This window comes from Ciona robusta, chromosome 1, assembly GCF_009617815.1.
Source record: "Ciona robusta chromosome 1, ASM961781v2".
Lineage (NCBI taxonomy): Eukaryota > Metazoa > Chordata > Ascidiacea > Phlebobranchia > Cionidae > Ciona > Ciona robusta.
Window position 1 is genome coordinate 9,564,632 of NC_143235.1, and position 24,791 is coordinate 9,589,422.

Here is a 24,791-nt window from a genome sequence, read left to right on the forward strand (position 1 = left end):
AAGTTGTGTTGACTTAGATTTAGGAAACTTTTCATTCCCGGTTCAGATTTTGTTTATAATTAGATAAAGCTGGCTTGGTGACTTTAGAATATATAGTGAAAACTGAATTATATGTTTGACAGCTTTGATTTGGCTTGTATTCGGAATCTTCTCAACAGTCTTTTTAACAGAGTATAATAAAAGTAATAAAAGAGATATTACAACAAAACCAACAATAACTGCACATAGGTTAATTGTTAGTTACTCCTAACTCCCAAACTTCTTCTATTTTGTAAATTTTAACATAATCATTAATCCTGGTATTCAGCATTTCCATTTTTGATTGACAGCTAATGCTTGTGTACACCCCAGGTCCACCAGATGCTTTACCAACCTCTACATCAGAGTGGGCGACATATGAACCACCAGATGAAATAATCAAAGCATTTATATTTGATACAAGTGATTGTGGAATTAATAAAGGGACAATCACATGTGCTGGGATGACTGTGTTTTATCTCTTGGTCAGTGTTGGTATTGGATTTTAATCTTTTAGGAATATTTCTACATATCCTTGGTCGACCTATGTTTTTTCCACATTATGTGTTAAATTGACACTACAGTTAGCAGTTTTCACTTAAAAAATAGCTTTTTCTGTTCTATTTACTGTTTTTAGTTAATTATTTATCCCTAGACATCTATAAGAGGTTGCATGTTGAGCAGCTATGTTTTACACACTACAAGTAGAATTTCACTCATTAGAACATATTATTCTCTACATAGATTTATTTTGTTACAAAATTAGATTTATTTTGTTACAAAATTAGATTTATTTTGTTACAAAATTAGATTTGTTACAAAATTAGATTTATTTTGTTACAAAATTATGTTTTGAATCTTCTTATCTTCTAAGCACATATTTGATTTGCAGAAATTATCGGAATACCTTCGTGACTGCTCCCTCCATAATCTCTCCCTTCCTGTGTTGTGTCTTGCTGCTGTCATTACACGGGGAATATTACAAAGTGATAGTTGGACTCAGTTAATCAACATTCAGCAGGTCAATTGACTTTTTATCAAAAACATCACTATTATACGTCTCTAAGATATATAAGACGACTATTTGTGTGAAACTTGTATTAACCTTTAGTTCGCTGATCAAAGATCAGAAAAAATGCACAATATGAAAACTCAGAAATGTAACAACAAAATAATTGTCATCAAAACATGCTCATAGTTTATATAAACAGTATATCATCTATCATGTAAATGCAGGCAGAACTTCTGTTATAAAACCAAAAGTTTAACACCACAGAAAAATCAAAATTAAAAATGATTTTTACCAATAATTTAAATGACCAAGCTTTTTTAACAAAAGTATTAGAATTCCTTAATACTTGTTATATTTGTATACAAACACCTGACAACCTATTCTTCCACAGATCACTGTATGTTATGAACTACACCTTATTAATGCAGCCGAACAATGGGAGAACTGGATTGAAAATAAATTCCTAACAGAGCAAGAACAAACCACCTCAAAACAGGTATTAAAAAATTTGTATAAATTACAACAAAGGATTTCATCCAGAGACTATAAAAATAATGGAGGCTGAATAAATACTTTAAGTCAAATAGGATTACATGGTTGCAGGACACTTTAAACTCAGATAGCAATCATTTAAATAGCTGTGTTATCTCAGTTAACCGATATATTTAAACCTATACTACTGGTCCTGGAAATCCAGTTCTGGTATATACCTTCAGCTCTAAACCTACAGTTAACCAGTAGTGCTTAAGTCTGTACTATTGTTTGTTTCCATTTTTAAAGCGTGAGAAACTAAGATGGAATTAAAATTACAACAACCAGTACATTTATAGCAAATCTAACCAAGAACAAATCTAATAGAATTCTTAGGTAAATTGTATTAATTAACATACAGGAACTTGAAATAAAACAAATCAGTAAAGAGTTGGCCAAGCAAGAAGAAGAGAGAATAAGGAAAGCTAATGGTGATGCTCTTGTTCAGGTTTGTTATATGCAGGATGTGTAGATACACAATCAATTGACCAAATTGGTTGAAATGATTTAAAACCTAGGTTTGCCAAACAGTATCGGTTTGAAACATTGTTGTTTAGTTACAATCTTTTTATTAATTATTTTCAAACATGACTAATCTGACTACTGCACGCCATTGTAGTTTAAGCAAATAAAAATAATCTAATTCAAAACTAATTATCCAAGTAAAGAATTCAACAAACCATGTAAGAACAATCAATTGTTCTAAACCCTATCACAAAGACAGTTGTTGTATGTACGGGCTGTTAATGTTGTTATTAAAACTGGCCAGAAAATCCATATTTTATGCACCTAAACCTACATTCATCTGCTTGTTTGCTTGATTTTAACTGCCATCTTTGGTTAACATTACAACATAAATATAAATTTGAACACAGGATACTAAAACATCAAGTGCAAAGTCAACTTCAAGTAAAAGAGAACCTGGACCAATAACTTTGACGGGTCGTAAAGTTGGGGGGGTCAACTTAAGTGAAATATGGGCTCAGAAAGCCAAAGTTTTGCTCAAGTTAGTCAATTGAAAAGCTGTGTCTGGTGTTTTCTGTTATTGTGCGTCTGCTTATAGCCACATTTCAAATTATAATTAGTTTTTTGATATTTTCAAGAGCTTTTAAACACGCAGGGTTCATGAAATAAAAATTAAAAGTAAAACGTTTTTTTTAATTATAGGGCAAAATATGTTTAGGAAAAAAGGAAAGCAAAAAATAATATTTCCAAAGTTGTTAAAATAATCCATATAATAACGATTCAACTCTCTTGTTTTAAAGACTTGGATACTACCAGCATTGCCGATCATTGCTTAACGAAGCTCTAACTGTTGCTAATTACAACAACGATACCGTTCTTCTTGTTGACATCTATCATGGTCTTGCTGATCTTGCAACTCATGAAGGAAATAATGGACAAGCAATTCAATTGTTGAGAAAAGCACAAGCTATTGGTGGTGATGAACTGTTTTGGCAGGTTGGTGTTTAATTAATTTGCACTCTGGATTAAATTTTATGCCAAGCTTAGCCTAATTGACAAAGATTTGGCTCTTTTTTTGTAATGACTGCAGTTTCCAATGCTATGGTAATTGAACTGACATATTTGTACAGATAAAACAGTTGATTTGGATAAATCATTTGTTCACTAACTTTATCGGCATAGAAAGCATTCTGTTTGTTAAAATTAAATTTTTCAACATCACAAATCAACAAACTTTTCCTTTGATTTCAGGAAAATATTTTACTTTTGATTGAAGCGATTACTTTAAATCAAGACCCTTCACCTGATGATGTTGTCAAGGTTACAAAGGTCATACGGAGGTCACTTGAATGCCTCGATAAGTTATCAGCAACGCGACCAACAAAGAATTCCACCATTGGTGAGTATAGGACAGTGGGAGATATTTTAACTTTTCAGGTTTTTTTTTTTAATTTGGGTCATGCGCGTTTTTTGGTCACCTTAATCTACAAATAGGTTTTGTTTGCCAATGCTTCAAACTGTAACTCATACTTTGTGCAGAATAAATTTTATTATTTTTGTAATTAAATAGCTGATATAATATGGCAATGAGTAATAAACTTTTTTAAATAGTAAAAAGCTGTTTGCGTTTAGTTCCTGGTTGGCCATTGCACAAATATATTCCTTGTATTGATTAGTTGCCATCGGTTTAAAGCATTTTCACTTTATTTTTCTCATCCAACATTTATTTTAAAATCATTCCAATTTAAATTTCACTTAATAAAAACATACAACTTTTTTCACACAGGCTACTTGAGGTCAATACTAATCGCGAGATCTTCATTCTCCCGTCTTGCCTCATGCACCAGCCAACCAGCTGTTTATTTAAGAAAACTTGTTGATGCTGAAAGAACCTTGCAAGATTTAGGTTTCCACAGGGAACTGGCATCCATACATATGGTATATATAGCTGATATCGTGTGTACAATTTATCGTTTTTATAAACTCTATGCAATGTAATTTGATACTGTTATGACATACTTTTATTTGCTGTGAAAATTAAAACAAAAAAATTTCTTGCCGAAACCCCACGTCCCCGGTCATACTCAGCGTATAAGCTCACCCATATAGAATATAGGCTAGTGATTGCAATTTTAGAGTTGCTGCATATATTTACTCCGTAAAAAATTGTTTTACTATTTTGCAATGGTGGAGCAATGTCTAACATGCACATTACTTGTACAGGAACATGCAGATGTCTTGATGAAACTGTCAAAGCAAAATAAAGAGTCCCAACATGTTTACATTTTACAAGCCATAAAACTTCTACAAACAAGTGTGAATAATGTGACAAGATTGTGCAAGTAAATACAATATTAATATGAGAATATGTTAATATTATTTTTAAGTATTAATATCTTAATATGGTAAACATCACTAAAATGATACAAAATATTCCTAAATAAGATATAGATTGATAACGCACTTCACTTAACCTGAAGACGGTTTTTAATCAATTTAAATTTATTCATTCACCACAATTATATAACGACTTAGTTCTAATACAATCCTCAGCAATAGATTTCAGACAAAATTATAGTTCAATTTCTGAAGCCTAAATATTTTAACTTAACATTTTGGTTGCAAGACACATTGACCCAGAATGTAGTAAATTTACTAGCTTTGTTTTCTCAATTAACTTCAAGTCCCAGATGTTCTGTAGTTACTAATCATTTTATGCTCAACCTAGTGGTCACTAATGGGCTGTCCAAATTATCAGCCACACATAAAAAATTTATAAAAAAAAACACAAAAAAATATTTACCTACAAAGTAACATACATGGTAACTCGTAAGCTGGCAGGAGGTGTTATAACGACTGTCGTTTCCGGCCACGCGAGGATAAAATAAGTTACATTCATTCATTCCTTCATGCCTTTTACTTAAGTGTAAACGTATACTTCCTAATAATTTAGTAGAATCTTGAACATGCCGCTCCTTCCGCAGTGATGTAGTTCCTCTTGAAACTGATAAAGAAGTAAGTCTTCCCATCCATCGAGAGATGATGAACCTCCAACTTCACTTCAGCTCTCTCCTTCTGGATGCTGCGGAGGTTTCTGCGAATGAGGATCGACTCTCAAAAGCAGCAGAGGCAGCTAAAGGTGAATATACGACAAGCAGAAATATCTTGTGATGAATAATTTTTAAAAAAATATCCAAAGCATCATAGAACTATAATGCAAAATGAGATTTAATAAATATTTTAAATTGAACAATCAGTTTTTAGCACCCGACAACTTTTCTTATTTTGATTAAATATTTCAAGGCAGTATAAGTTGCTTCTCTCAGGATTTAAAGGCTATGCTTATTGCTTTTTAACCAATGTTGATTTATTTATTATATTCCTGTTTATTTATTATATTATTAGGGTGTTATAATATATGACACTGTTGATATGCTGTATAACAACTACAAAAAAAAGTTGATAAGCTGACTTTTATTATTATTGTAATTCTCAGGAGCCCTTGAGCGTTTTGTTGAGAATTATGTTGGAACAGCTGAAAGTGAATTAAACGATACCGATATGATGTGGAATGCACAACGAACTACTTTTGTACATCGAGCTATGTCTGTACTTAACACCATGCATACTCAGTTACCAACACAGCATGTGCTAAGGTGAGATATAGTGTTGTTCAATAATAATAGCCAATAGGACATAATTTATTTTATTTCTGAAGTTTTTTTTATTTAATTTTGTTTCAAAATAAATGTAACTTATAACATCTCGATTTTATGTAAGTAATATACTCACTGTTTTAAAAATGCTATAATAGTTGTAACTTTAACATTAGTAATAAATTTTAAATTTAAATTTTTTTTAAATTGTTCATTTTTGAAGATTTTTTTGGTGGTTTAAATGAATTTTTTAAACTTTTTTTTTAAATTTTAGAGCGAAATGGATGTATTTGATTGGACGATCCTTAAGGCTGTGCAGCGAGGGGGTTCATCCTGATGATCCAAAGTATCAATGGGATGTGGAAGCTCTTCTTCCGGAACAAATGTTGCGGGATGTTGGGATAAAAAGCAGCACATGGTTCATGTCAACAAGCATGGAAGGTATGCGAGGAAATTGAACCTTTTTTTAAATCCGGCCAAAAACTAATCTGAATATACAGTGGGGGGGGAGATGGGACATATTTTCATTCTATTTTCCCGACCCGTTTGGTAGTAAACAAAAAACATTTATTGAATACTAAAACTGTATCTTCACGACTCTCATAGACCGTTGTTAATTGTTTAAAACACAATCAGGATATTCGGATAATATGTTCTAAAGGTGTCCCAACTTCTCCCACCCTACTTTATGTAAGCAAAAGACAGTTAAATATTTCTAATTAAATATTAAGCCACAAATTCAAGTTAGTGGTGTATGTTAATGTTCTGTTAGTTTATATCTATTAACATGCCCACTTTGTTGGTCTGTTGTAATTCACACCATATTCACATAGAAGTAAATGAGGATCCCACGCAACAACAACATGATGTGACATCTAGACAGATGAAGCTATTTTCAAATGAAGCAAAAACTTTGGATTCAACTTCTGAGTTTTCTTACAAGTAAGACATATTTATATCTATCAGCTGCCTGTATTAAAAACTTATACAGGAATGCATCAAAGGTTCCCAGCCTTTCACATAAATTTGTCAAAAAGTTGTTATTTTTATTATCTGCTGTGACCTTTGGTTATTTATTAATGACAAAACAAGGTTAGCCCACAAAATATAGTCTTAACGTCACAATGTAAAATGTTAAACGAAAAACGTGACTTAAACGAAAAACGTGACTCATCAAATACCACCTTGTGGTGCTTTAATAAAGAAGTGTAAACGATTGAGGACCTAACGTGATATCAAAACTTTATCTATATTAAGCTTTTGAATAGGTTGCTTACTGCTTTCAAACCACACCATATTTGCATTGATATTTTTTTAATTTCAGGTTATTGAGCCAAGCTACTGAAGTATTTGCTCAATGCATCAACATGTCAATACAACTACAAGCCATCGACATTGTAAGTTTGGCTGCATTGGAAATGGTTGAATGTTGTGCCCAGCATGATCCACAAACTGCTACTTTGTATCTCGCATTACACCAGGTAAGAAACCATAAGCATAGAGCATGTATGTGTATTAATTATTCTTTACTTTTACTTGCAATGGACACTAGATTTTTTTATTTAAAATGAATTCTTTGCCATGTTGGTTACTTTTAACATATTTGGCGGGTGTAACTATTTCTTTTTATATGGACGTGGGTGAGGCGTGACAGAAACTTGGTATTTGGGCAAGAGTTGGCCCATAAACTCATTGTTGAAACAATATTTCATTCAGTTTTGAGATAATAGCAACTCACTCATATAGAATAGAGTAAAAAACAAAAGTTTTCAATTTAAAGCTCAAACTAAACTTGAGTATAATATACTACTATAATAATCTGTATAATATCAACAGAGTGCTGAATCATCCAAAGCAATGAAGGAACTTGTCATGAAGTCGGTGTCGGACCCAAGTACTTCACAGTTAGCTTCATTGCTTCATCAGGTAAAAAAGACTTTAATTTTACTTTGGATCAAACTAATTTGTAGTATGTGTAATGTGGGTATTACGTACATTAGCTTAATGCTTGCACAGGGTAGAAATGAACTTGACTTAACTAATTTTATCTTATAGTTGTTTTTGTATCCTGACATGCACCATACATTTATACTGTCTAATTAAGCCTTATGTGCCTAACCATACACCATATGTACATTTATATTATCAATGGTATATATATATATATTTTGCGAACTTGTCTGTTTTTTAATTTTTAAATATATATATATATAGGAAACCGTTTAAATTTTCTTTTTGTATGGTATTACTCATAACCACCATTTACAATTGTCACAGGATTCCTGGCTTATGAAAGGTTATATAAGCTCTGGGTTGGACAACTGCACAGTGAAGAAAGATATCATGAAATTACTTAGTGATAAATTCACAGCATGGAAGAGATTACAACTGGTATGTGACATTAAACAGTTGGTATTTTTTCATCCAATAGTTTTTAAATTGCTGTGCGGAAAAGTTATGTCACGATGAAACAAAACAATAATATTTATTCTTATTTATTTATAAATAAATTGTTGTTGACAGGTATACTAAAAATCTAAAGAGTTGCTTTATTTTTTGTACCATTGTTCCGGTATATAATTTACCTTGTTTTATCTGGTTAAAAAATTAATTATCCCAATTTTTTATGATTTAATTGAACAAATTGTAGATATTTGTTAAGGAATTTATGGTCCAGCAATTTTATGGCAAATTTTCAATGGTTGCACGATAAGTGACTTATTTGCAAACTTCACCATAATTCTATTTAATTTTTCAGGCTTCCAACCATCTTGATCTATTAAAAGACATGCCGTCTAACTTTAACATCATCATCATGCAACATTCACCGGACAAGAGAACTCTCTACTGCGGAATATTGGACAAACCAAAGTCTTCCACCTCAACTACTGATGGGAAATCTAAAGGAAAAGATAAACAGACAAGTTCGCAAACTGATACCTCGAGAGCAGCTGTTTATAAAATTCATGTTGACCCAGAAAAGTGAGTTATATTTATAATATGATCACTTAGAGTGGCAAGTTAATAATCTAAAATATTATTTTTCGTTTTTACAGAACTGTTGTATGGCAAAATAAAGTTTTGATAAACATGATAATACCGTGAAGCAAAATTATGTTTTGTGTTTTTTAAAAAAATGGTTTTTAATTTCAGAGTTGTAACTTTTTTAAGTTTTTTTACACAACTACACATTATTGCATATTTGCTTGGAAGAAAAATACAAGATTTTTTTTTTGAACGAGCCAATTTTTTTTAGATATAATGAAATGATGGACCAACACTCGGACTTCCAGCAGCGTCTGATGAGCTTCCTCCTCCAAAGTGAGTACCAGAGATCACAACTTGCGATGCGGCAGAAGATGTTACAGCAGCTCTCAAAGTCCGCAACCGTGATCTCAATATCGGAAACTGCTCTTGAGGAGCAAGCCATGGAAGAGATGAAGATACGGGTATATTTATTTTCAAACAATGGCATATTGTTCTGTCATAGTGCCTCTGCACATTTACACAGACCACTTTTTATTCCTTTGATAGCAATTTTAAAGGTTATATTAAAATTAACCTAACAAAAAAAGTTTAGAATTAACAGAAAAATGATAGTGGTTATACCACGCTAAAACTGAATAGCATTGGTTAAAATGCATGGCTGTTACACCCTGTAAGAAACTCACAATGGGCTACAAATAATTATTTAAACATTTTAGCTGTTGTTGCATAAAATATTTTATTTACACCTTTTTTCAGAAAAAAATGGGACTTAGTTTTTTTGAACTGATACAGTCAACATGATAAGAACTTCAATGAGTTATTTTTACTTATTTTAAACAATTTCAGGAGGAATTTGGTGATATCTTGAACGACATGGAGAAATATGTGGAACCTTTATCATCGCATATAAAGACCAAGCTTTTACAACCAATTATTGAGCAAGCAAATCAACATGTATGTTTTAATTAAACTTTCCAAGCATGATCACCGCAAAGTTACATACGTGGTAACTTGTAAGCAGGCAGAAGGTTTATGAAACAGAACACCCGTGTTGTAACGACAGTCGTTATCCTGCCACATATTGATCAAGTTTATTTATTATAATTATTGTATCTATACAAGTCAAGTTTATTTATTATAATTATTGTATCTGTACTAAATGAATGTTACAATTAATATATATAGTTAGGACAATTAGTTTTGTTCCTCCTGAATCAATTAAGTATTTTGAATAAAAAGGTTGTTTGTTGACATTTTTGAAGAGAGATTTTCAACAAGAGAATAGACAAAAATTATCACTTTTAAAGTCTTATTTGTTCTATTTTAATTTTTAGCTTTCAAATGGTCAACTACTAAGTGAGTTAACTCCAGAAATGATTATAATACTTGCTGGGCCAACACTGATGCAACTTCCACTGGAGGCGCTCAAGTGCTTACAAACACCTCATGTCGATTCTGTGACTCGTGACTTTTCTCTTCAGGTGAGAACAATGTCCTAATATTTAAACACTGATGCCAATAATATGAGTTCTATAACCACTGCTTCCTAAAGCAGTGTTCTATAACCATTGCTTCCCAATCAGTTAGCCATAGACTACTAGACTGTGGAGTGCTTTTAAAAAGAGTATGAAACACGGTACACAAAAGACCTTTAATTAAAGTTTCCTTACCACTTTCACCTTTTGTTTAAATTTGTATTTTTTTCTTTGTGGTTTAGGGGTACACTGTTAAAAGTTTGGGTTAATTTTAACTAAAGTTGTTAAGCGTACTGGATCACAAGCGATAAATTAACTCAAAGTTTAAACAATCTTATTTTTTATTCTTATTTCTCATATATTAAAGATGTTGCACCGAAGATGGTTTGTTGATCCTGAAGAGGTGGCTGCTGCAGCTGAGAAGAAGAGAAATGATCTTAAAACTGCTCCGAAGACTCCTAAAGGAGGCAAGGATGCAGGGAAGAAGGGAGTAGCAACTCCTGCTGCAAAGATTGTTCCTTTGAACCGAGAATTACCTCCAGATTGTGCTTCTATTGACACACACAGGTTTGTTAAAACGATGAAATTATTATTTTATAGCAATTCGGATGTGCACACCTTTCATATTGTAGTTAATTTTTAAAAAAAGGAATCCTGTAACTTTTTTTCTATTGTTATATTAAGCTTGTCAATTATTTTGTAAATATAAAATTTTAACAGACCTTTTTAAAGCCTACTTTACAAATATGTACAACGTGCGAAATTCAAAGTTAATTTAAATCTTCCAGCTTCCATTACATTGTTGATCCAAGCAATGAATGTTCTGAGACCGAGCAATATCGGCCAGCCCAGGTCTTCCAGCAGCTTCTACAGATGTATGGACAAACTTTCACTCCAAGATGGAACGGATTGTTTGGAACCGAAGTCTTCCCGAGTGTTGGGCAATGGGAGGAGATGATCAACAACTGCTCAGCTTTCATCTTTTATGGGATGGAGAGATTTATAGCGCAGGTTATTTCTTTTACTCCTATTCACTTACTAACAGTTGTAACGCAGCTTTAAGAACAACAGTAAGCAAAATATTAACATAATCTTAAGAAAATACAAATTAAGGTTTTCTTTCTTTCGCAGTTTCCCACTTTTTTAATGTTTTCCCCCTATGTCACAGGTAAAGAGAACATTTGTTTCCGTTACATATTACCACTTTTTAAAAACAGCTCCTACAACATACATACAGCATTAAAACAGAGTTATATTAAACAGCTTCCCCCAGCAAAGGTGGCTGCTCTTAACCTGGATGAATGCCAACTTGCTTTGCTCATCGATAAATCACAAACAAACAAAAGTTTCCGACACCAAAGCAAAGTAGATGTTGATAAAACAAACACATTGCTGTCAATAGAAAAACCACTGCAGGTTCGTTAAAGCTTTTCTCTTTACAAAGATATTGCTCTTATATAACAGGTTCCAAATAATTTATCTGACAATATTAATAAAGATAAATTACCAGATGATCTGTTATAGAATGAGTGACAACAAGAGTTTATTGAATTACTGCATTTTCAAAATAGGCACGCAACCATATAATAACCAATCATATATATTTTTGGATATTTTGAAATTATAAAAATCACATATTATTAAAACTGTTCATTGCTCCATACCAGACAGCGATGTTGTTAAGTTTAAGTGGAGCCAACTGTGTTTGCTTGAACCAATGGCACACAACCTCAGAAAGTAATGCAGCTAAGTTACATACCTTCATGGAGTGTGTGCTTGAACAAGGGCTTACTGTTGGACAAGCCATTAGAAAAATAACCAACCCAACTCTAAAGAAACCAGAACCTGTAGTTGAAGAAGTTGCACCAATTACACCAGGTTGGATTTTATTTGACAAAAACCTATGTGTCTAACACTGTGGCTGAGTTGATATGCTCTCCCATTGTAAGCTAAGAACAGTCAATACGATGCTGCTGTTATTGTGGGCTTGCGTATTTATTCCTCCAAACCAATTGTTAATGAGTTAATTTTTTGACAAAAGTTTTGGAAACATTTGTTTTTGTTAACATTTTTTTTCGAAAACAGAAGGTTTAGAACTCACCAAGTTACATAAGTGGCAACTTGTAGGTAAACATGAGGTGTATAAAATGATACACCTATGTTATAACGCTGGCCACGTAAGCATAAATAGGAGTCATTCAGTTATAATTCACATTTTATTAATCTTTTTGTATAGCATTGAAAGATGGGAAAGGAAAAGATGATAAATCGAAACGTAAAGACAGCACCAAACCCTCAGTATCTCGTGCACGAAGTATTTTACCTGAGCCAACACCTGCAGAGACCCCTTCCCTGGCAGATCGTATCGATTCAGTAATGAATGAAGACGAAGCATTTGAAGAAGACAAGGAGTCTGAAATAGTGACACAACTCGATGCATCGTGGTGTAACATGGTTGTGTTTGGGTTGCCCAACCTTGTTGTAACATAATTTTAATTTTTTTAAAGATTTTTATATTTTTAAGTTTAAGGTGCATCTTTAGGTCAGTGTTAGGTTAAAAGTTCATGTAATATATATTCACTGTTAAAGAAGTTTAATATACATATATGTTTTTTAGAAGTTGTCCTTCATTTTTGCTCATCATAATGAAAATATGGAGATTGCAGGAATAATCATAATGAAAATTTGACAAATGTTGATATGCATGATTAACATCCCAACTTTACATTAAGAATCCACAGAAATTAAGCCTATCTGGTTTGTCAGTTCATCAACCTCACTGTTGCTTTCTTCTTCTTGCTTCTCATCAGCTAAAACAAGTTCTGCTGCTTCTTCAATCAGTTCCAGTTCAAGGTCCAAGTCTTTTTTAAAAACTTTTAGATCTTCAGCTTCCTTGGAAAGTCTTTTCATCAGTTCATCGCAGGTTTTTAACTTTTGCAGCCACACGCAGTAGTCAGTTATGTAAAGGTCATTTAATATGTAGCAAGGAGATCCATCAGCAGTTTGAAATATTCTCCAAATATGCAGAAGACAGTGCAGGATGTAACGTCTTCCTTTCTTTAATATTCGAATAACATCTTGAACAACTTTGCATCCTAACTTCCAATTTCTGAAAATGTGTATAAAGGGTGTTGTCAGACAAAGATGATTCAGCGGCAGCTTTCTGTTCTTTTGAAATGGAATACAGTGTTTAATATAAGTTATTGCTTACTCCTTAGCAATGAGTATTAAAGGCAAAAATTCTTAATTAGTGTAGCCCTGACAGAAAATCTTGGGTTATGCAAAATAGCAGTCATTTTTTTACAAATTCACACAAAGTTCTACCTGTATTGTGGATAACATAGGGATCTTCTTAAACAAGAAACCACGGTCTCCTTCAAGCAAGAAGATGAGCAGCACCATGACAAGGTATGACTGATGGTTCTTATGTTCCATGCAGACTCCACACACCCCTCGCCCTCAGTTACTCGCACATTGTAAGCATATGCGAATAAAATATCAAACAAACCTGTGTAAGTATTATACATTAAACTTAATTATGCTGTACATCTTATCCTAATACAAATTGTCGACGCACTGTTAAGAATGCCTGCCTTTAAACCAGAGGATACAGGTTCACCATTGTGGGCATTTGTCAATGCAAATTGATCCAACCCAATGGTCCTGTATGGGTTGTCCATAGTGTCAGCCAAACAATAAAAACTCATCACCCATACAGTTACACATGTGCTAACTTGTAAGCGGACACGTGATGTGTAAAACAAACCAATGTGATATAATAACTTACCAACTACGTAAAGATAAGTAGATTTATTCATTTAATAGGCTATTTTTGTATTTTACATTTATATACAATGAGCATACCATTCAAAATTATTTGTTGTTCGTTTTCTGAAATGAGGTATTCTTTATTTGGAAGTTTCTGAAGTTGCTCTTTCTCCTCATCAGTAAACTCCAATTGTTCCTCCGGACTTTGTTTCCACTCTGGGATAAATTTGATGATGTGCTGAATGTAATCATCTTCATACAGGTCCGCACTGAAAAAGGATGACAGATGTTTATGTCATAATATAAATTTAAAATATATCTAGATCTGGATTTCTGGGACTCGGCCTTCTAGAAATATAAGTTATACATTTAATGTGTATATTCAATTTATTACAATTTCAGTTTAATGTTTTTTGCAATTAAACTTAAAATATTCGGCAAGCGTCCAGAAAAGGTTCCAGCTAAAACACAGTTATGAGTACGTTTTGTATGGGCGAGGTTCAACAGAATTTCAGATTTAGACCAGATTTGTCCCATTATCAAGCAATGTGTATATACTAACTACTTACAGGTAGTAATCAGAATCAAACTTCAAATCTTCAGCAGCTTGTTTTAAACTTTTACGATCTTCCAAACTGGTATCATCCGGATTTCTAATGTAAACGATATCACACAAATCTTCCTGTAATAACGCAGCTCATTATTTTTCCTTAAACAAGATCTAAACATTAATTTGTAATATTGGTTTTTGACTGAACTAAAAACAACTATAGATATTATTTTACATTCTGTAAATTCAGTGGTACAGTACCTGTAACTTAGATATGACGCCGTGTTTTTGATTTGCAAAGCCGTAACCGAATGTGGTTGAACAAATATTTTCTTCAGTTAAACTTGCTTCATGTTCACAATCAACATCTAATCAATAAAAGTTACTTAAATACTTGATACAGTTAATAATACTTTAATACATAATTACATGAAAACATAGACAACAATTACCTTCTTCCACAACTTCAATCAGGGGTTTAGTTTGTGGTGTTTTCTTCTGTGCCAACAGCGTTGTTAGTAAATCAAGGTTTTCAAAGTGTTTGCCCTTTTCTTGTTTACACAAATGGACAGTATAAACACCTTTATCAACCTCGTATTTGCACGATGAACCAGCTTCCACAATGGTGCCAGGAAGTTCTAATCTGAAAATTACATTTTTGTAAAAGTTGTTAAGACATATGCTAACGAACTCACCGAAGGTAATATGGTTTTGCATGGAAAGCAAAGCAAGTCTCTTCAATGAAAATATCGACTTCTGACACTTTGGTATATGGGGCATGTACGACTATTGTAACGGAAACGTCGTCTTGGTTAATTTGAAATTTGGGCGTCAACATCGCTCACAATAATCCACAGGGACAGATAGATAAGATATTGGAACACTTTACAAACAAAACGTGAAATGTGCGTTTTCCCGAGGGGAATTCCCCCAGACTGGAAAATATGTCGTGCGCGGAGGATTTATCCTCCGCGCAGAATTTTCAAAATTGGTTAAAAATCCGCGCAATTTTCGCGGTATTACTAGCAATCCGCACAAAAAATATCAATCCGCGCAAAAATATAATAAAGCGCGTAAAAATCGCTGCAAGACTTGATAACTTTTCCTGTTTGTAAATGCGCTTGGATAGAAACTAAACTAAACGGCTGAGGTTGAGAACTAGCTGCCTTTTTCTTACGTTCTCTCACGATTATGACGTATATCTTTGTGTGTTTATGACTCTATCAGCCAACGTGCGTATGCCCACAGAAATAAAAAAGAGTAGAACGCGCATCTCCAATGTCGGTAAAGGAGAGAGGTAATACACTCTCTTTCTTTCGCGAGTCGTTCCCGCTTACTATTGTAGTCAATAAAATCCAGGGCGCTTTATGTAGTTTTTCTTTGTTTTTTTGAAAAATAACTAATACAAGTATATATATATATTTCTAAAAAAACGTTTGTTTGGACGATTTAAAAAAAAAATTAAATGTTTAAATTTCATAAACAGGAGCTAAACTGTAAGCGTTAACCTACCGAATAACTAAATTGACCTAAAAAACTGGAATAGTTGTACCACTTAGCACTTACATATTAAAGGCTTGTGAATGTTAAACGAAAAACGCACCTGATTTTTCGGCGGGAATTCGTAGTACAAACTTGGCACTGCCTTTCCCAAAGTTGCGTATAAAATAAATGTAGTTTGCCAATTAAACAGAATAAGGCTGTAATAAACCACCTAAATATGTTCACTGTTGTAGTGCTGTATATTTACAATGTTTTTCTCAGCCAAGCAGCATGTTTATTACGAAATAGTGGGGATTCACACGTGGATTCATTGCATCGTAATAGCGATTGTTTGACCTGGCAATTAATTACGACATAATAGCAACTCACACGTTCATTATTTGCGTAATAATAGCAAATGTCCCCTTGATTATTTAGTCTGCAGGTGCTTAAAACAGGTTGGATATTTGCCTTTTCACGATGCGCCTAAGTAGAAATCGATTTGAAAAAATACTTTGTACATGCTTAAAGCAACGCTTGTATTAAAAAAAGCTGGGAACCATTGTAATAAGGAAATAAGGAATACAGCATGAAATGACACGCTTCACTAACTTATGTGAATTAAAATAATGCTTATGACAATCCCTAAAAAATATTTGCGATCGTTTAGGTGGAACTTAAATTGGTGCTCGTGTACCACATGGGAGACCTTTGCGTACCACAGTTCGAGAACCACTGGTTTTTAAGCATAATTATATCTCCTTCAGTATATTCCCCAGTTGGCCGACTGGTCACAAACACACGAAGACGTACGCAGGGATGCACAATATTCTAGGATATCCTAAAATACTTTATTTCGAATCTTTTGTATTTATAACAAAAAACGGCCAAGCCGAAACGTATAGCAACCTTTGAAAAGACGCTGCAAAACGTTTTCTCTCGAAAGTCCCACAAACACAAGAATCTTTTTTTTCAAAATTATTAAATTTAAAAAAAATGTTAGTTTAGTTGAAGAGATGATGTATGATAGCGTTATTAAACAAAATAGGGAACGTATGAAAGCGTTACACTGTTACAGTAATGTGCATCACTAGACGTACGTCATAATCTTTGCGCAAGAGAACGTAAGAAAAAGGTTGTCAAGTCCTTTAACCTCAGCCGTTTAGTTTATACTGTATTTGTTTGGTTCGCTACTTTACTTGTAAATTAGGAGGTTAACAATTAAGTTTCAAGAATCAGACGATCCGCGCAAAAAAATCGCTCGTCCGCGCAAAATCCGCGCAATTTCGATCTCCAAAAAAAAATCCTCCGCGCAGTTTGCAAACTTTCCAATCTGGGAATTCCCACTGAAAAGCAGTGTTTCGAAATTTAGTGACCGAAAAGAATTTAAAATTTGAAGGACAAATATTTGGTGTTACGAATTAAAAAATATATATATCCCCACGTAGTTTATTTTAATATGTTTATTTTAAACGATTTTATGAAAAAAAATCAAAATGACCACAATTTCGCGTTTGACCGAGTACCTTGTTTCGTGTATCACGACTGCGTTTTAAATAATTGAATCTAATTTTAATTAGTAATATTATGTGTTTATTTAAAACGCTATACTTGTATATACAATATTTTTTAACTTTTTATTTATGTAGTATTCTTTTTAATGATTTCTATAGTAAGTCATTATATTCATCCGCAAAGTTCATATATTATTAAATAGGGAAGTATTTTTCAATTTTACAATCACATATTGAATTTATATGTTTACCAACATATATTAATAGGTTTATGTATTAAACACTGCAGATATCTGTATTATTTAGCAAGTTACATACACGAACTATTTTCTCACATTTTGGCATATATCCGCCACGTGGTGTCCCTTCTTTCTTTTCTTCAGCGACCGAACTGGTTTGCTGTTCATAATTGTGGGATAAAATGGTAGGTTTTTTGTTTATTTTATATATATTTTAACTAACAACAAGTTGTATAACGCTAATATTATATCCGTGTAGTTATAAACTTTAGCGATGTTTGGTTATTACAAACAAAAACTGTAGTATTGAGAAGCATATGTTTCATTTTAACATTTCACTCTTGTATCTGAAACATACCTTGAGTGATACCTGTATTCGGATGTATAATATAGTGTATCTTACAAGTTACAACCCTACTCATGGAATAGTATAAACGAAATGTTGGAAACTGTTTTATATTGGCTTTGTTTAAAAATGATTTCTGTCCATCATGCATATATTTGTTCTGTGTATTATAATTAGAAAGCCCGAACTAAATGTAGCTAATTAAGAAAATGTTTAATTAGTTACAAAGTTTATACATTTATTATGTTTCAGGCTTGCGCACGGCCATTAGTGTCCGTGTATTCGGAAAAGGGTGTTGCTTCGGGGTCCATTACATTGCCAGCAGTTTTCAAGGCTCCGATCCGTCCTGACATTGTTAACTTTGTTCATACAAATATCAGCAAGAACCACAGGCAGGCATATGCTGTGAAATCTATTGCTGGTGAACAAACAAGTGCAGAGTCATGGGGTACTGGACGAGCTGTTGCTAGAATTCCAAGAGTGAGGTATGTATGCAACTTATAACATGTTGAGTTTAACTTGGACTATTGGTTCATGTTAAATCTGGGTTTCCATGCATTTCGTTGAGGCTATGCAATTTGTATTGCTAACAAAGTTTATCCAATATTTCCGCTTTCTGTGTCATCCTAAGTAGTTTCCATATCACTTCAAAAGTAAAATCTGGCATGTATGAGCTAATGTAAAAAGTTTGGGCAATTAGGTTTAACATAGTGTTGTACCGAATCATTAAAAAAACGATTCGGCCGAAACCGAATATTCGGCCATTTGTGCCGAATCAATTCGGCCGAATCAACCGAATCGTTTATGACGTCATCCGAACCTACGGCGACGGGCGGTCGGTAAAAACGACATAAAGGAAAATACTTTATCATGGCACCGTGTCACACAGAAGTATCAACAATTTCAATATAAGTCTTTAATGTGGCAATAAAGCGTTGTGGGAAACATTAGTCTCCTAATAACGCGCGTATTTACGAACCAAAACTACAGGGAAGGTAAATCGTTGGGAGAAAAGCACAACGGTGACGGACGAGCGTGGATTAGATAAATTTAATTTTATTGCAACACGGACGAGCAGTTAATTCGAGAACTTAAAAATTCTTTACTGTAACGGCGTTAACCATTGACAAAACCTGTGTTACGCAAACAAAAAAAATTATTTACTTTTGTGACGAAAAAAACATTGTGTATGAGCGTCCCATTTTACGCTCTGCGTCGGCTTGGGAAATAAAGGAAGACGCATGCGATAGCATACTTTCAACACTTAGTAAGCGAAACAATCGTTGTGAATTTGTCCTTGTAGAAACCGACGAAATGCTAATCTCAGTCTAATTTGCAAGCAGCCTGTGCCCTGTGGTATATAAAATGTCGGATTTATATGAAATGTTTTTTGGATTTTGAATGTTACATAACGTAACATGTGTATATAAATTTTAAATTTAATATTTTAGGTGTAAAATTAATATCTTGCAACTGGGATTCACGAAACTCTGATTTTCGCGCGGTGCCCAAGAACGACGTTTTTGGCTTCTGTCCAAGCTCGGCCGGGACCATACTTAGCAATATTACATTACAATTTGTGTTGGTTCTAATTAGGGATGTGCCGAGCCGAGCCCGAACTCAAAAGCTCGTGCCCGAGCGTCTCCTTTTTTGGCGCTCGGCGCTCGGCTGAAAACTGGGCCGAGCGCCGAGCCTTATGCTATAATGTTGCACGCGAGAGCGAAAATTATCAAAAATGAAAAAAAGTGAAGCTACTAAGAGATAACGAGACTGGTCAGCGTAGCTTTCTCTTTAATTGTTTTTCGTTCGTTGTGAATTTGCTCTCTCGCAAGTAACAAATCGCAACGTCAGCAATTTGCGGTATCGAATTACAGCCGGTGTCGAATTACACGAGCGCCCAATGTTTTCGTATCAGATTTTAAATAAAAAGCCAAAAACTCTTTAACTTTTTTATAATGAAATATTATAAATTGCTGCAACCACGGTTTTGCAACCACATGACAGCCCCCTTAACCCAGACACGCACGCAACCAGAAAATGCTAAGACGCACACTCACACGCGTTGCATTCAATATAACATTCCTTCGCTTGGAATTGGAACAATTTTTCATTCAATTATTACGTCAGGTGTCCTATCGCAAGGTAACTATTAATTATGACGTTTCATAATATAACAATCGGGAGGAATGTGCCCACTGCCCAAATTGGGCAGCCAAACCAACCACGAGATCAAACCATCGTGTATCAGCATCACATTTTTACACTCTGCGCCGGCGTATGAAATAAAGGAAGACGCATGCGGTAGCATACATTCCACACGTAACAAACGAAGCAATCGTTGTGAATTTATTCTCGTGAAAAATGACGTAATGAAACTCTGTTTCTCGTGCGGTGCCATCAAACGATGTTTTTTTGGCTTCAGTCCAAGCTCGGCCGGGACGATACTTTGTAATATCATATTACAATTTATGTTGGTTCCCATTTACTGATAGCGTCGCTCCTCGCTCTTATATTTCCACCAATTAAAACTCACATAATCGGCGTTTTACCTGCATTTAAACTAATCATCAGAAACAAAAATTATACACAAACTGCAGATCGTATAGAAGCGAACAAAACACGATTGTTTTCAACAATCTCGTTTGTGATGTAACGATCGTAAAGGTTTATTCTGACGTAAATAACCGTTACCATATCCAAGATGAACATGCGTAGAAACTTGCCAGTTGCGCCACTGACTGTAACAATTATATATTTTTTTTTAATTAAATACTTTTTGTATGAATTTTACATTTTGCAACAGTAGAAATTACGAAACGAGACGCGTCTTTAACCGCAAACCACGTGTTCTGTATTATTTTGATTAGCGACGCTTTTCGGCTGAATAGGAACGCATTCTCGTACGCCTTTCTCCTTGATGACGTCATAGGTGCTCGGACTCGGGCTCGTGCCGAGCTTTTCGTTGAAGCTCGGCGCTCGGCGAACCCGAGCTTTTTCAACTTCAGCACATCCCTAGTTCTAATTTCCTGATAGCTTCGCTCCTCGCACTTATATTTGCATCGATTAAAATTCACATAATCGCGATTTACCTGCATTTATACTACTCATGGTTACTGGCTTAAAACTATACCGAGAGTAAAAAATTATTCGAAAACTTTACTTTTACATTTTGTATTCTGCTTTGTGCTAAAGATGTGCAGGGGATCGTGGGCAGACGCGTGCCCTATTTAGAGAGAAAAAGCGAGTGTTTCTTTATCGACGACCGGGAGCAGACGCGTGCACTATTAAGAGAGAAAAAGCGAGTGTTTCTTTATCGACGACCGGGAGCAGACGCGTGCACTATTTAGAGAGAAAAAGCGAGTGTTTCTTTATCGACGATCGGGAGCAGACGTGTGCACTATTAAGAGAGAAAAAGCGAGTGTTTCTTTATCGACGATCGGGAGCAGATTCAGTCGCGATTGTGACGAAGTTTATCGAAGTGCGCGTGTGCCATAGCCCATAGAACCGTATCCGAAATGATTAGCATTGTTATAAAGCATGACGAATAATTGAATTAAACTTATTTGTTGCAAATAGTCTTTAATTCTTATCTCACAAATTGCGCAAGTTCTTGCTAATCGTATCTATATTGTCTGTGAAAAAGTTCGGTTTTTGCCGAATCTTTACGCCAATTCGGCCAAAACCGAATCTTTGTCAAAATCGCTGATTCGGTCGAATAAATTCGGCAAACCGAAACTTCGGTACATCACTAGTTTAACAGTGAAGTCCTTTGTCATTTTAGGTGATAGCCAGACTGCAGAGTATGGCAGGTGCACGCGCGATTTTTTTACAGACTTTCGGTTATGCACGCCACAATTTGTCCTACGCACGCCAATTAACTAAATAAAGAAAAAAATACGTATTAAATTAAGTAAGATTTCCTAACGTGGCTTGAAAATGTACATGCTTTGCACGCAGATTTTAATGATAGCACGCGCGAACGCGAAAAATAACCGTCTTGCACGCGCGAGATCTCGTCAGGAACTGCCATACTTTGCAGACTGGGGTGATAGTAGATCTACTTAAGGCAAATGTTTCAATAAGTCTAAAGTTGGTTTTGGAATTTCCATTTATTATTATTTTTCATCATACAGGGGTGGTGGTACACACAGATCAGGACAGGCTGCGTTTGGTAACATGTGTCGTGGTGGTCGCATGTATGCACCAACCAAAACATGGAGACGTTGGCACAGAAGGTGCAACATCAACCAACGTCGGTTTGCCGTCTGTTCTGCTCTTGCTGCATCTTCTTTGCCTGCTTTGGTCATGTCCAAAGGTAGATTTATATTACATAGTAAATATTGCATGTAAATTTTCAAGCATTTTATGGAGATGATGAGCTGTACTTCAGGTCCGTGTTTTTGATACCACTTGATATCAATTGAAGTTCTGATCAATTTTTATATACTGTAATACCTAATTAGTAAGACTCTGTAGGATTGTATTAGCGGCAAGTGAGTCTTAATTCTCCTAATAACCACAGGTCACAAGATCGACCAAACACCAGAAATTCCTCTAGTTGTGGAAGACAAAGTCCAACAGTTCAAGAAGACAAAGGATGCAGTTGTGCTTTTAAAGAAACTGAAGGCTTGGGATGACATCAAAAAGGTCTGGTTTGTTTTGTGTTGGCGGTATATTTGTCTCTGTTATATGATCATTGGTGGTGTATATACGATAATATCCGATAAATGGTGCTTGTACCAAATGTGGTAATTATAAAGGTGTTTACATTAAAAGTAAATTACCAATCTAGTACATGGAACTAAATAACGCAAACCCACATTGTACCTTGGACATGCAGTTTCAGGGTACTCTCTTAAGGTAAAAAATAGAAATGGTAGGGAAATATATATGTAAAAAGTTTGGTAACAACTATTAACAGTTCCAATTTGCGGAAAAGATGGAAGTATTCAATATAAGGGTGTCATGTTCGGTTGTTTTACATCAGCGTTCTTACAGGTGATGAAATCACGAAAGATCCGTGCTGGTAAAGGTAAGATGAGGAATCGTCGTCACACAATGAAGCGTGGTCCTTGTATCATCTATGATAAGGATGAAGGAATCTCAAAAGCTTTCAGGAACATCCCAGGTAGTTATTCAATTTTTATTGTTTCTATACCTCATTGATTAAACCCTGTTTTCTGCTCTGCTCATGCTTACAATGTTCAGATTTCATACACAGGGGATATTATTATTTGTGATTCAGTTATGATACAAAACACATCCAGTTTTGTATTAATTCTGTTGCACAAAACATGTGACTGTTCTTAATTCTCCTAGATTTTGGTAAAAGTAGCATTTGAAACAGTGCCCATAAAATAGAATGTTAAGCTTTATCACTATGCTGCATATTTTTCAGGAATCACACTGATCAGTGTTGATCGACTGAATTTGTTGAAGATTGCTCCTGGTGGCCACGTTGGACGATTCTTGATCTGGACGCAGAGTGCTCTCAAGTAAATAACTAAAAATATAGATTTTATGTTCCATTAAATATGATGAACTTAATACTGAAAATCTGAATCTACAATGAAGTAAATTGAAGTTCTGATAGCTTCTTAACAAAAATGCTTTTATTTTTAAAACTGGATCCTTCTCATGTATTGTGTTTTCTCTTTTAGGCGTTTGGATGGTATTTATGGGACTTGGAGAAAGCCTTCTGTCGAAAAGTCTGCATACAATCTCCCAATGCCAAAGATGACCTGCACTGACCTGAGCAAGATTCTTCAATCTACTGAAGTCAAATCTGCCCTGCGTGCACCCAAGTATGTTGTCCAATTTAGTTATTTTGCTCTATTACTTAACGTGTGATGATGAGGTAAACTTCAGGTCCGTGTTTTTGAACAACCATGATAACAACTGAAGTTCTGAAACTTAAAATAAATAGGAGTTAAAATTTTTACCACACAGTACCACGTACATAAATTTTATTTAACGTTAACAGGAAGGGAATTGCAAGGCGCTCTCAGAAGAAGAATCCTCTGAAGAACATTCGCGCAATGTTGAAGCTCAACCCTGCAGCTGCTTCTGCCAAGAGGTCCGCTATATTGCTGCAAGAGCGACGCGTTCGGGAAAAGGCAGAGCTGAAAGCTAAAAAGGCTAAAGCATAAAATTTGTACTGACTTATTGAATAAAAGTACAGACACAAACCGAGGGCATGTTTAAACTTTATAAACTATCAAAGCAAAGGAATTTGGAGGTAATAGTTGTCCCATTGTAGTTCAGTAAAAAGGCAAGTGAGAAAGAAACGCCATTATGTACTGAGTGTAATAGCGTTTGTGGTTTAAAACACGTGGTGTGTTTGATGCTGGTGTAAAAGGTGAATATAAAACCATTGATTTGAAAAGGCAAATCTTAATTTTCTATTTGTATTAGCGGATTACCATTCACATCTGTAATTTTATCGAGTCGCGGTCTGGAACCACATTGTTTGAAGTAAAGAACATAAGCAAAAGAATTGGTCCCCGTTAATGTAAAAAATATGGAAACACTACTGACGTCATCAATTTTAACGCTTGAGTGATTGCGTTGCGTGGAATGTGATTCTGAAGTTTGTCGTTTGCAATTTTGGAGTAAAGTTTTTTGTCAAAAATTACAGCTTGTAAGACTTAATAAACTGCAAGGTGAGTTTGTTGCGATTTAAACTGTATTCGGTTCATTAAAATACTAATATTTTATATGGTTATACTGTCGCTAAGTTTACGTGGT

At 34.4% G+C, this 24,791-nt stretch overlaps 3 protein-coding genes and 2 non-coding genes across 8 annotated transcripts in view; 4 read left to right on the top strand and 1 right to left on the bottom strand.

Annotated features, from left to right (window-relative positions):
• The window catches only part of LOC149742896 (cilia- and flagella-associated protein 46-like), a 28,060-nt gene extending 15,296 nt beyond the window's left edge, over nucleotides 1-12,764 (top strand). For 2 of the 3 annotated variants that reach the window (XM_089871774.1, XM_089871785.1), the window contains 25 exons: nucleotides 352-503; nucleotides 911-1,039; nucleotides 1,422-1,526; nucleotides 1,923-2,009; nucleotides 2,437-2,567; nucleotides 2,827-3,022; nucleotides 3,278-3,425; nucleotides 3,813-3,964; nucleotides 4,250-4,368; nucleotides 5,011-5,165; nucleotides 5,523-5,682; nucleotides 5,957-6,123; nucleotides 6,516-6,624; nucleotides 7,007-7,163; nucleotides 7,519-7,608; nucleotides 7,960-8,073; nucleotides 8,441-8,664; nucleotides 8,939-9,131; nucleotides 9,517-9,624; nucleotides 10,005-10,151; nucleotides 10,513-10,712; nucleotides 10,934-11,156; nucleotides 11,409-11,561; nucleotides 11,813-12,023; nucleotides 12,382-12,764. In XM_089871774.1, coding sequence (XP_089727900.1) covers nucleotides 352-503; nucleotides 911-1,039; nucleotides 1,422-1,526; nucleotides 1,923-2,009; nucleotides 2,437-2,567; nucleotides 2,827-3,022; nucleotides 3,278-3,425; nucleotides 3,813-3,964; nucleotides 4,250-4,368; nucleotides 5,011-5,165; nucleotides 5,523-5,682; nucleotides 5,957-6,123; nucleotides 6,516-6,624; nucleotides 7,007-7,163; nucleotides 7,519-7,608; nucleotides 7,960-8,073; nucleotides 8,441-8,664; nucleotides 8,939-9,131; nucleotides 9,517-9,624; nucleotides 10,005-10,151; nucleotides 10,513-10,712; nucleotides 10,934-11,156; nucleotides 11,409-11,561; nucleotides 11,813-12,023; nucleotides 12,382-12,635 — 3,884 coding nt within the window. In that variant the 3' untranslated portion in view covers nucleotides 12,636-12,764. The remainder of the gene's footprint in view (nucleotides 1-351; nucleotides 504-910; nucleotides 1,040-1,421; nucleotides 1,527-1,922; nucleotides 2,010-2,436; nucleotides 2,568-2,826; nucleotides 3,023-3,277; nucleotides 3,426-3,812; nucleotides 3,965-4,249; nucleotides 4,369-5,010; nucleotides 5,166-5,522; nucleotides 5,683-5,956; nucleotides 6,124-6,515; nucleotides 6,625-7,006; nucleotides 7,164-7,518; nucleotides 7,609-7,959; nucleotides 8,074-8,440; nucleotides 8,665-8,938; nucleotides 9,132-9,516; nucleotides 9,625-10,004; nucleotides 10,152-10,512; nucleotides 10,713-10,933; nucleotides 11,157-11,408; nucleotides 11,562-11,812; nucleotides 12,024-12,381) is intronic. The other variant, XM_089871779.1, reaches the window with a different exon arrangement.
• On the bottom strand, nucleotides 12,348-15,861 carry LOC149742897 (protein SHQ1 homolog). The gene is made up of 7 exons (XM_089871939.1): nucleotides 15,159-15,861; nucleotides 14,916-15,106; nucleotides 14,725-14,831; nucleotides 14,483-14,595; nucleotides 14,010-14,182; nucleotides 13,470-13,653; nucleotides 12,348-13,254 (listed from the first exon to the last, which is right to left on the bottom strand). Exons 1-7 carry the CDS (start codon nucleotides 15,299-15,301, stop codon nucleotides 12,873-12,875), a joined length of 1,293 nt encoding a protein of 430 aa, XP_089728065.1. The 5' UTR covers nucleotides 15,302-15,861; the 3' UTR covers nucleotides 12,348-12,872.
• Nucleotides 15,862-17,724: 1,863 nt separating this feature from the next.
• LOC149742898 (large ribosomal subunit protein uL4B-like) lies at nucleotides 17,725-24,232 on the top strand. 2 transcript variants are annotated; one of them, XM_089871957.1, is made up of 8 exons: nucleotides 17,725-17,883; nucleotides 18,297-18,529; nucleotides 22,178-22,359; nucleotides 22,567-22,691; nucleotides 23,043-23,172; nucleotides 23,443-23,539; nucleotides 23,705-23,848; nucleotides 24,028-24,232. In XM_089871957.1, exons 1-8 carry the CDS (start codon nucleotides 17,881-17,883, stop codon nucleotides 24,191-24,193), a joined length of 1,080 nt encoding a protein of 359 aa, XP_089728083.1. In that variant the 5' UTR covers nucleotides 17,725-17,880; the 3' UTR covers nucleotides 24,194-24,232. The 2 variants fall into 2 exon arrangements, with proteins under 2 accessions (XP_089728083.1, XP_089728077.1); XM_089871951.1 differs by lacking the exon at nucleotides 17,725-17,883 and having other exon boundaries at nucleotides 18,288-18,529.
• On the top strand, nucleotides 22,411-22,480 carry LOC149742899 (small nucleolar RNA SNORD18). The gene has a single exon (XR_016387386.1). It is a non-coding gene; the product is annotated as a small nucleolar RNA SNORD18 (small nucleolar RNA).
• Nucleotides 23,889-23,958, top strand: LOC149742900 (small nucleolar RNA SNORD18). The gene has a single exon (XR_016387387.1). It is a non-coding gene; the product is annotated as a small nucleolar RNA SNORD18 (small nucleolar RNA).
• Nucleotides 24,233-24,791: the final 559 nt, after the last annotated feature.